The 11,674-nt window shown below is 40.0% G+C and overlaps 1 protein-coding gene across 1 annotated transcript; it reads left to right on the forward strand.

Annotated features, from left to right (window-relative positions):
• The first annotated feature begins 1,056 nt into the window (after positions 1-1,056).
• Positions 1,057-8,861, forward strand: LOC132999375 (bactericidal permeability-increasing protein-like). The gene is made up of 16 exons (XM_061069034.1): positions 1,057-1,127; positions 2,680-2,787; positions 2,879-2,993; positions 3,079-3,210; positions 3,304-3,459; positions 3,591-3,654; positions 4,770-4,830; positions 4,933-5,024; positions 5,727-5,903; positions 6,002-6,061; positions 6,143-6,310; positions 6,714-6,781; positions 6,885-6,927; positions 7,011-7,074; positions 7,289-7,365; positions 7,523-8,861. Exons 2-16 carry the CDS (start codon positions 2,685-2,687, stop codon positions 7,562-7,564), a joined length of 1,422 nt encoding a protein of 473 aa, XP_060925017.1. The 5' UTR covers positions 1,057-1,127; positions 2,680-2,684; the 3' UTR covers positions 7,565-8,861.
• Positions 8,862-11,674: the final 2,813 nt, after the last annotated feature.

Raw genomic sequence — 11,674 nt, forward strand, 5'->3', positions numbered from 1 at the left:
ATGCTGCTAAAAATCCTGATGATGTTTTCCTACACTTGACATCTATTGCACTTCTGTCCGTCCTGAGAGAGGGATCCCTCACCTGTGGCTCTCTCTGAGGTTTCTACATATTTTTACCTGTGAAAAGGGTTTTTAGTAGTTTTTCCTTACTCTTGCTGAGGGTTAAGGACAGAGGATGTCACACAATGTTAAAGCCCTATGAGACGAATTGTTATTTGTGAATGTGGGCTATACAAATAAACTTGAAACTTGAGATAACTTAAGTATTTAATTCATCATTAATTCATTTAATTTGCTGTGGGCTTTCCCAAAAACCTCATGACGACATCCCAACAAACCTAGCAGGGACATGCAAGCAGGGGAAATGCACATGGGTCACACGACACAGAAGCAAACACAGAAACGTTTTTAGTTCATGCACCAGCTGAGCATTATTATCAAGTTTGCTGTTCCTGTGATACATCTGTGTCCAAGTTTAAAAAGCAGAATACTGGTTAACCATTAGATTGTTTATCTCATGCACAGACATACACAGGCACACTCATGCAAGGGGAAATTTAACCTATGCTTTTAACCCATCTGGTGCAGGACACACAGAGCAGTGGGCAGCCATGTACGGCGCCCGGGGAGCAGATGTTGGGGGAGTAAGGTGCCTTGCTCAGGGGCACTAGACAGGGTAGGGAGAATCATCTTGGATTTTTGGACAGATCACTCCAGGTTCGTCTTTTTGTTGTTTCTGCGTGGAGTCAAACCAGAGACCTTTTCTGCCCATAGTCCAAGTTTCTGCCACTAGTCCACCGCCTCTCAAGTGTCAAGTCTCTGTTAAGCCCCTGACCTTATTAGAGATCCATACCGGGAACCAGATTTACCGGCAGCAACTCATCGGAAGACAAACCCACAAAGCAATTATTTCACAAACTGTTCTTAACTGTTACAAACACTTAAAGCTGTCGCAAGCGAGGCATTTCAACAGTTACATTATTTACAAATTTCCCTATTGTTGCAATCAGAAATTGTCCGGCTGAATAAGAGGTCCTATGTGTCTTGTTTTTCTTTCACTCTTTCACTTGGCAGTCATTCCGACACACCAGCAGAAAGCGCCAGGTCCTGACAAACTGCTGCTTCAGGTAAGAGTATGGAGCCACATTTAGTTTAGTTTGTGGAGATTCTGTAAGATTGAGGTTTATAAATATATATATTTGACTGATAAACAGATTGCTTGTATTAAGGGGATTAGAAGCAACATGTTTCTCATGTATAGAGAAAAATGGTCAGTTGATATATGGCTATATGGCATAGACCATATTAACTAACTTACCGTCTTATAAAGAACAGATATAATGTAGAACCTTTTGTGACATTTAATGCCACTCCTCATTATTGCCTGATGTGTGAACTTGGACAAATATCAAATATTTAGTTTTACTGTCCTGTTTATGAGGACATGAGGGTTCTTCTTTTTTGGCAAAATGTCCTCTACTTTGGTTGGACGATTATGGAAGACTTGAGTTGTGCTTCAGGAAGGGAGGTTTTGTTACAGCAGGTTACAATGTTTCTTTTAATGAAGCACTTTGTTCTGCTTTGATTTGACAAGCAAACTATTTAGCAAGTGATACATGTGCATTATTATTTTATTATTATTATATGTGTATACATGTAAATTGTGTCATTATTGACTATTTCACATATATCTTATAACCTGTCCATTGACAATGTCAGAGTTTCTGGCGTTTTGGGATGTGCTGTACATTTCGATGGAATATGTATATAACTGCTTTGGCTGGATCACAACCTGATATCTTGGTGTGTGGAAGTGTTTTTGTTTTCAGCAGTGAACTGCGGCCTCTCTTTGATTAACAGCTCTCTAACAAAGTGTTGAAGTGGTGTCATGACCTACTGTTTATCTAAATGCATAAAATTAAACAGTTTAACTTCTACTACACCTCTGACCCACATGGAACCAGCTTTCAGAGCTTCTCACCTACAATGATTTTTTTTCGATTTAATCTATTATTCAGTCAGTCTGTAGAACTTTGGCTTTAATTATCTTGACCTAATTAGATAAAACTCTTGTCTGCTGACTTGTGAGTAGTCATGTGGTTTGCTCTGCAGCTCTTTCACAGGCCAGAGGCATGGACACAAAGCAGTGGTGGAAACTAAAATCCATTTGATCCTTAGGTGCTTCAACACAATAACTTAAAAATGAATATAGGATATTTGCTTGTATTGTAGTATTTATAGATTTTTGTGTTGGTATATTAACAAAAAAAATCAGAGTACTGCTCCCACCACTGAGCCAATGACTCTTCACTAATCAGGATAAGTGTCTTAAAATAGCTCAGAAAATAACTAATAGGCAGCCGATTGTGTCGATGATATTTATCATAAAGAATAAATGTTGGAATTAGTTAGAGCAGAAAGAGCTTTGCCTCAAGAAGAAACCACTGAAGTAAATAAAGTATGTTATGATATGATCCTAATCTTTGAATGGGATATTTCAGTAGAGAATGAGGAAGCAACTTGGAGTATAAAATATAAATAGAGAGTTTGAATTTATTGCAGTTCTAGCTCTGCACACAGAAAAGCGCACATTTCGACCACACAAAAGCAGAATCTGTCAAATTTATGAGGAAGCAAAAATGAATTTGCTGCTGATCTTGTCCTTTCATCTCAAAACAGTCACCATGTCCCTGCACTGTCGGCTCATTCTGGTGGTTTTCATCGCTGTGACCTCAGCCGTCGATCCTGGGGTAAAGGTCAAGCTAACAGCAAAAGGCCTTGAATATGGTAATGTTTGTAAAAGTTTCCTGGTTTTTTATTTTGAAAGCACCGATCGGCCTAGAACTTCATCATTGAAAATGGTCTTTCCTTTTCACAGGCAGACAACTGGGCATGGCTTCAATCCAGCAGAAACTCAAGTCCATCAGAGTCCCAGATATGTCAGGGAAGCAGAGAGTGTCTCCCATCGGCAAAGTCTCGTACAGCTTGTCAAAGTAAGCTCAGCTCAACAATCAGCCCTCTTTTTCTGTCGGAAAATGTTTTTTAAACCTTCACCAACCACCATTTTGTTGATTCCAGTATGAGGATAGTTAATGTGGGATTACCCACGTCTGCAGTGGATCTTGTGCCGGGGACTGACGTCAAACTGTCCATCGCTAACGCCTTCATCAGTCTGCATGGGAACTGGAGGGTCAAGTATCTCTGGAGAATGTGAGTGAGAAAACATCTCCTCCTTGAACAGTTAAATCCACTTTGATATATTTCTGCTGCAACAGGGTCTCCTCTCTCTCTCGCATTCAACAGAAAGGACAGCGGCTCATTTGACCTGAATGTAAAAGGACTCACTATCACTACAAGCATCGCCATCAAGAGTGACGCGACAGGCCGGCCCACGGTCAGCAGTGTCTCCTGTGCGGCCACTGTAGGCAGCGCCAGCATCAAATTCCATGGAGGAGCCAGGTAAAATCAAGTGTGCAGTGCAGTAATGTTGGAACCATGTGAGGGAATGACTGTGATTGATCGTTCTCCAGTTTGAGCTGCCATGCTTTGTTCACTGCACACATAACTCCTGTGGTGGCTGTTTCTTTCAGTTGGCTGTACAATCTTTTCAAGAAATTCATCAATAAGGCTTTGAGAAATGCCATGCAGAAACAGGTGAGGGGACCCCGGCCTTATTCCCACTGCTGGTTTCTAAAAACCACCCTTCTTCTCTAAGGTCGTATTCAGTATCTCACTTCCCCACTAGATGTCCTCATGACAGCAGCTATAAAGTCCTAACTAGGAAACTCCAGTGAAGACTTGTTGACAAAGCTGGTCAGAGTGGAGTTTACTGGTGATTTCCCTTAACCACAAATCCCAGCTACAGATATTGCAGTAGTCATGACTCAGACCTGAACTTCCCAGCAACATTAACACAATTACAAAGTCTACATAATACCACATTAAGAACATGTCAGGACAAAAAGACTTTTGTCTCAGCAGAATTTAGAAAAAGTTGTCCATGCATGTATCTTCAATAAGATAAATAAATAACTAACTAACATCAAGAAGGTGGATCATGTCCCTCCAGTTCTGAAATCTTTACACTGGCTCCCTGTCTGTCAGATGACTGGCTTCAAAATACTGCTGTTGGCTTGTAAAGCATGGTGTAGGGTTTAAATCAATTCTGGATCTCCTGCTACCTTACGAACCATCCAGACCTCTCAGGTCAAAACTAAACATGGAGTAGCAGGAATCAGTTTTTAGCACCACATATGTGGGAGAGAACTGCAGCTGCAAATCTTAGTTCTTTTAAATCTAAGCTGAAGACCACAGCCTTTTATTAAATCAAGTATTTACACATCCCGAAACTGCACCATTAATTTCACTCTTCTCTTTTTTTATATTTTACATTCTCTCATAATTCCATTTAAAATGCTTCTTTTGTCATTTGTTGCTTTTACATGTTGTCATGATGCCTTTAATCATTTATGTAGATTCTCTGAATTGCTTTGTTGTTCAACTATGCTCTACAAATATCTAAAAGAGGGGTGAGGTTGACACTGATGCTATGGATGACATCATGTTTTATGAATGGATTTACTCAGTATGTTCAATAAAATAATGCGGAAATGCAAGTTTAAGTCCTGCATTAAAATACTATACATATTGGATGAATGTACTGTAAGTATTGTGAGTAACAGCTGCTCCTGCAGTAAAATGACACATTAAATTGTTATCACTGATGCATTTGTATTTAATATGCATTCGTATGTTCTTCATGGTTGCAGATCTGCCCTCTGGTGGCTGGTGCAGTAAATGACTTGAACCCTCCTTTGAAAACTCTCAATGGTAAAGCACTCCATGTGAAAACAACATGCACCAAACCTGTTAATGTCAAATGACGAGTTTCACCGATGCTGAATATACTAGTGACCTTCTTCTTCACTGCAGTTGTAGCCAAGGTGGACCGGTATGCAGAGATCGAATACTCCATGGTGGCATCGCCCACAGTTTCACAGGCTTCAATAGACTTGAGCTTGAAGGTAAAGGCTTTGAATTGTTCTCAGCTGCTGCACACTTGACATTTTATGATCAGAAAGATTCTAAAGATATTCATATGGATGTTAAATAAAAAATCTGTGATGCTGAAAATTAGACAAAATTCTATGGGGTTTTAAATGATCTAAATAATCCAAACTAAATGTTGTTTATATTAAACTAAAAATCTCCAAATCAATAGCAGTCCTGTATAAATTTAGGGACATACTAAATTAATATACTTAATATACTCCCCTCCGTATGGCACTTGTTGTATGGAATTATTGAGGAAGACGTTGACATATGTAAATTCAATAGTCTTACTACAAAAAAGAGCCACATATATCATCCGTAAGATTGGCAACTATGATCACGCAAATGTATTGTTTATAATTTCCCATGCATGAAATTTAAATATTTTTGATATAACAAATGCATATGCTGTTCAAGGCAAAATCTAAATCACTCCCAGACTGCATGCAAAAAAAATGTTTAGGGAAGAGAGCAAATAAGATCACTGATTAATGTATAATTCACTTACAGTTTAGGTGTATTTCTGACAGTTAGCTTAAATTCTTATTTGTTAAATAAAGAGTGGAGCTAAATTTGAATTCAATATACAATTTAAAGACTATATATACTTTGTTGACATGCTCAGACTGTCTTGTTTGTCTTCCTTTTCTTCTTCTTCTTCTCCTGCCCTTTAGGGTGAGTTTTACAACATAGGGAAGCATCAGGAGGCTCCGTTCTCCCCAACAGCCTTTTCCCTGCCGCCCCAGAACAACAACATGTTGTACATAGGCATGTCTGCCTACACTGTCAACTCTGCTGCCTTCGTCTACAACAAAGCTGGAGCCCTCAGCCTGTACATCACTGACGACATGGTGAGATGCACCCTCATCACGGTCTCCTGATGGCTTCATGAATTCACATTCAAAAGCGTCAATTTGACTTTAACACCCTGCTCACTCTATCACAACAGATCCCAAAAAGCTCTCTCATCCGACTCAACACCAGGACGTTTGGAACGTTTATTCCTCAGGTGAAAACTCACTCCACTGGTTTGTAAAGGGACACAACCTTCCTGGGCTATTTGTCAACTGTGTCTCCGTGTATTTTTCAGATTTCCAAGAGTTTCCCTGGTCTGATGATGAAACTGCTGGTGGAGACTGTGAAAACTCCCGTCATCACCTTTGTACCCACAAACGTCACCACTCAGGCCAGCTGCACAGTGACAGCCTACGCCATCCAACCCAACACCAAACTTTCACCGCTCTTCATCCTGAACTTGGTAAGTTAGGTTTATTTAAGAGCGTAGTGTTTCAGTTTGAGAGCACGTTTAGATTTTGTAAGGCTTGCACTCGCACTCACATAGCCCCTGCTTGTGCTTAGATTTGCTCTTGCACTCAGATTTATTGTTGCTTGGACAGATTTCCTCCAGCTTCTACTCTTCTCCTACTGTTCTGTCAAATCTCCCTAACTAATGGAATGCCAGTTTTAGTGTTGACAAATGAAAATATCTGAGTACAAGCGCACAGTTTGAGCACAATCAGAGCACATCTAGGCACAAGAAGGGGCTATTTGAGCCAGAGCGCAGGGTTTTGAATTAAATAGATACACAGCTGGCATGATCAAAAGCTGTCGTGGGGTTCAGAAAAACACTGCCGCTCGACTCACCACATTGTTTTTTCCAGGAGATCAGTGTCAGCGGCCAGGTGTTTGTCAGTGGCATGAGGGTGGCTGGAGCTGTCTCCCTCAACAAGTGAGTTAATAAAAAACAGAACGTGTTCTCGGAGGAGAGAGACGGGGCCAAAAGGTCCTTGTAGAGATGAACATCACAGTCTGATTTTGTCTCATTTGCACAGAATGGATCTGACCCTGAGGACCAGTTACGTGGGAGAGTTTCAGGTGAGAGATGCATTGTAACACGAGTCACTGTGTGCACCGTCAGTACCAACTTTTACAAACTAACCCTCACCCTGACCCTGCAGGTCAGATCCCTCGACAGCATCCTGCAGATGGTCCTCAGACTGGTGGTGATACCCAAACTGAATGGTGAGTTTCAGTCTGTGCTCTAAATGAACCAGAGGCCACGTCAAGTACTTGGGCTGCTGAATGCAGATCAGTGTAAAACACTTGGAGCTATAATTATTGTATGACTTTTAATTTAATACTGTGTTATAAAAGCAAGACTTTTGGAATCTATTCAACGTTGTCACATTGGATTTCTGTGACTACTTTATATAAATGTTTGAATTTGTCTCCACAGTTCAACTTGCAAAGGGATATCCACTTCCTGCGATTGGAAAGATGAAGCTGGTGAACACTCAGCTTCAGATCCTGAAGGTCAGAGACGTGATGTTTTCTATCAAACTGTATTATAATGTATTATATGACAGGAAAATGAATAAGATTAAGGACTTGACAGAAAACAAGTTAAGTATCTGACTGATCAACAGAAGAGCTGTCAATAACTGCTGCTGCTGTGTTTGTTTCCCTGTAGGACTACATGCTGATTGGGACAGATGTTCAGTTTACAGCTTAAACTGCATTCTTCAAATCTCCAACGATTGCTTTCTCTGCTGGTACAAATATGCTGATCCATGATGTTTTTTTAAACCGGTTAATAGAATCTCCCCCCATAAAAATCAAAGCATATGGCAAAACAATCTATTTTTTTAATACACATGGTCCAAAAAAGTGTCGGTATCCTGTGCAGTTCAATATGTACATACACATAGATGGGCCGGTTTTACAAATAACATTGTAACGAAGAGAACTTCGTTCCCTGGAGCTGGAGATGGGGTGGGGGAATATTGCACCATACACTTTAATAATTGCACAGGCGTTGGTAAACAGTGCACTTTATTGGTATATTTGCACACTTAAAAACAGTTAACCGTTATTGATTGGTGTTACATTTGTTGTCCTTTGTGGGTCTGTGCTGGTGGGTTCTGTGGTGGCCACATGCACCTGCAAAGAGAGGGACATGAGTTAAGGTGCAATAGTGTGTGTTTGTGCGTGTAATGTTACTCACCAGTTATTTTGTCTCCAGGGTGTTCGGGTAAAAGGCCTCCCCAGCAAACAAGCACCATATTTATAGTTCCCGGGCCATCCAAGTGGTGATTAGTATGGGTGTGGGAAGATTAGGGTATGTGATTATTGTAAGGTGTTGGAATTGGGGATGAAGGGGTGTTGGTAAATAAATGTGTGTGTTTGTGGGTATATAGTAGAATGATGGGGATAATGATAAACAAAAAGGTGTTGTCAAAAGGAGAGCCTCGCAGCATGGGGAATGGTTTCTCCCTACTTAATTAGGCCCCTATATAAGGGGCCATTTCGTTGTCAGACCGTGAGCGTGGTCATCCTAACAAACATCTTACAGGTTTTAGTAGCTCATCAGAGCAGTCCGGTGTGACCGTAAGATGAACTAAATATCTGTGATGTCCTCAAATCAAAAGAAGGAGGATCATGTCAAGAGTTGGTTTCCTGTCACGTCACCTGAGTGGATCAGTGGCAGGTTTCAATCCTGGCCGTGTCCGAGGCCATGAGTGCATCGACCTGGTGCCTGGTCAGAGTCTCATCCTGCTTCACCGATCCTCCCAGGGAGCTGCCACTGAGGGCTCGTCCTTTCAGGCTCTGGGAGCTGGCCGACGATATCTACATCATTAAAGACACAAATCATCCAAACATAAGTGACACAATAATGCCACTGACTGACAGAAAATATTTTAATTTTCATGCTGTCATCTTTTACCTGGTCCATTGATTTCATGGTTGATATACTTCTCAGATAGACATTGGTTTTATATGATTCTATTAAAGATGTGCTTTAAACTTAACACCTGGATTTCCAGATTTGAGAGAAAGTCATTCATTTTACCATACCAACATTTTTTCACCTTCAATTCATACTAAAACATATATGTTGATAAACATAAACACATTATATAAAAAAACTTATTAAGTCAGTGAAATCTGACTTAAGTCAAAATAATTCAAAAGTTTTGAAAATACATTATTGATGATATTATTATGGCTGTGTGGCTTCAGTTTGATCAGGTTTCTGAGGGGTTCCCATAAAATCTTTATTTTAGAGATTTCAAACAACAAAATTCCTTTAATAATGACATGGAGAAAAAGCACCAAAAACACATAAACAATTACATGCACTACAATGACTGGTTTGTAATTATGTTAGCAGAAATAAGGGCAGTTGTTAGTGTACATTGATAAACAAAACACATTGCATAATATTCTACTGTGTTTTACTATATTGTTCATTATCTATACAAAAGTATCCACTGATGAACTGATGAGTGATAGAAGAAAAACAATTTTATCTACCTGCAATTATACTTTGTCAGTAACCATTTTTAAATACTACTTATAAATGTAATAATGTGGGTTTAAGTAAAGTTGTATTATACAAGTAGCCTACTGCAAAATAGCTCATCCAATTAGTGAAGATTTGCCTTTATCAGTGACAGAGGCTGCTATGTTTGTTTAGTTTAACGCTTTCCACTTTATTCCTATGTCTAAATAATATTCATTCATTGATTAGTTATACTATCTAAACTTTGATGGTCGAAGGGGGCTGACAAAGGCACAGTTCAAGCTATGGGCCATTTATTCAAAACTGCATTTCTTTGGATGTGGAAGGAAGCTGAAGTCCTGTGGCATGGCTGGGCAGAAGCTTCAGACCGTTGATAACTCTACAGAGCCAACGGTAGTAACTAGCCCCCGCTGAGTGTGCAAATGGACCTTTTTATTCCACCAAACACATATTCCTGCAGGGAGGAGATTGGAGCACTGAAGGAAATGAGCAATGGTAAATGAACTGAAACAGAAAGTCTGCTAATGGTTTGTTAGTTTATATGCCTGGCATTTTGGCTGCAGTGAAGCAGCAACTATATGAGAAGAAGTTGCACAATTAGCTTAATTAGTGGGAACACACAGAGGAATAAACACAGAAGAGCAGTAAAGGTGGAAGTTGTTGAAACAACATCGCCTGTACAGTTAGCATACCCCCCCCCCCCCACACACACACACACACACACACACACACACACACACACACACACACACACACACACACACACACACACACACACACACACACACACACACACACACACACACACACACACACACACACACACAGACCTATATAAGCAAACAATGAACCTTGTAAATGCTGATGTGACTATAAAACAGTAACAAGTGGGGACTGTGAAACCCATGGGGAACCCTGATGTTCTTACAGAACCTACAAAGACTCAAGTGAGGATCATGGTTTGTGTTCTTCTGGCCACTAGATGTCACTAGAGCTCATTTAGGCCCGACTACATTTTTTCTTCGATTCACACTATGACAATCACAGTTCTCAGGGTTGAAGCTTGAAATGAATTTGTGACACCCAACAAGAATTTCAACTGAACTCAAAGAAGATCTGTCAGGAAAGTGATTAGGTAATAATAGATTGTTAATACATGATGCTTCTTGGTCATAAAGACAAACTTTTCATTGTTTGCTGCAGTGAAGGTTCACTTTCAAACTTTCAGAGCATGTAACTGAATATTTCTTTGTATCTTTTCATAGTAGTTCTTGTCTGTTCAGTGTGATGTTTCAGGCGAGGGAAGGAATCGACTCTACCTGTCCTTTGTGATTCAGCTTGCAATATATGAACTACAATTATTATAAAAAGTACAGCAATACTGTCCTCTATTAATACACATTAAGTTCAATATGAATTTGTGGTATCCTTAATCATCCTTCGATTATCACGATCATTAGGACTTCAGTCGTAAGCTGCTTTTTGAAAACCCCCACCCCATCTTAGAAGAGGAACCATAACCTAAATATCCCAGTGTTAAAAACAGGTCAACTGGATTGGTTGAGTTTCCTGAAGATGTTTCAGCTCTCATCCAAGAGGCTTCTTCAGTTCTAACTGACTGCTGGGAGTCCCAGGTTCTAACTTACGTAGGGTCGTTACCTGAGAGGCTGGACCCACCCTGCTGTTGGTTTCCTTGGGAGTTATTATGGGTTGTTGACCCAACCGCCCCCTGTGAGTCATGTGTCCTAAAGTATCAGTTGTATTGAAACTTCCTGGAGATGGCAGTCAGGACTGTATTGTATGTGGCAGGTAGTGTCTTAGACCTCCTACTCTGTTCAGAGATGGTTTCTCTACTTTGACGTTGATGGACATGAGTCACACGATACAGAAGCAAACACAGAAACGTTTTTTGCTCATGCACCAGCTGAGCATTACGATCCAGTTTGCTGTTCCTGTGATACAATGTGGCAAAGTTTAAAAAGCAGAACACTGGCTAACCATTAGATTGTTTATCTCATGCATCACTGCTGGTGGAGTAAGCATCAGCCAAAACAAAACTAACTCTTTTTGTTTTAAACAGAGGATTATTTACAAACACTCTGATGCAACAAGTGACATAGAACAACGTAAAAGACCTAAAATCAACTAATACAAGTGTAGTATATCAACATTTCAGCTATGAACACATGAGCAGACACTGTTAAGCCCCTGTTGAGAGGAACAGCATGATTGCTTTTCTCATTTCCCCTTTTTTAATAATGGTAAACACAGAAAAAGAAAAAAAATAATACTTAAACACAAGAGGATACTTTTTATTCT

Source organism: Limanda limanda, chromosome 4, assembly GCF_963576545.1.
Source record: "Limanda limanda chromosome 4, fLimLim1.1, whole genome shotgun sequence".
NCBI classification, from domain to species: Eukaryota; Metazoa; Chordata; class Actinopteri; order Pleuronectiformes; family Pleuronectidae; genus Limanda; species Limanda limanda.

Bases quoted from the DNA above. Each gene is read 5' to 3' on its own strand.
- LOC132999375 (XM_061069034.1), top strand. From the start codon at position 2,685: ATGTCCCTGCACTGTCGGCTCATTCTGGTGGTTTTCATCGCTGTGACC. The intron at 2,994-3,078 runs GTAAGCTCAGCT...TGTTGATTCCAG, and splicing joins GTCTCGTACAGCTTGTCAAA to TATGAGGATAGTTAATGTGG. The intron at 5,904-6,001 runs GTGAGATGCACC...CTATCACAACAG, and splicing joins TGTACATCACTGACGACATG to ATCCCAAAAAGCTCTCTCAT.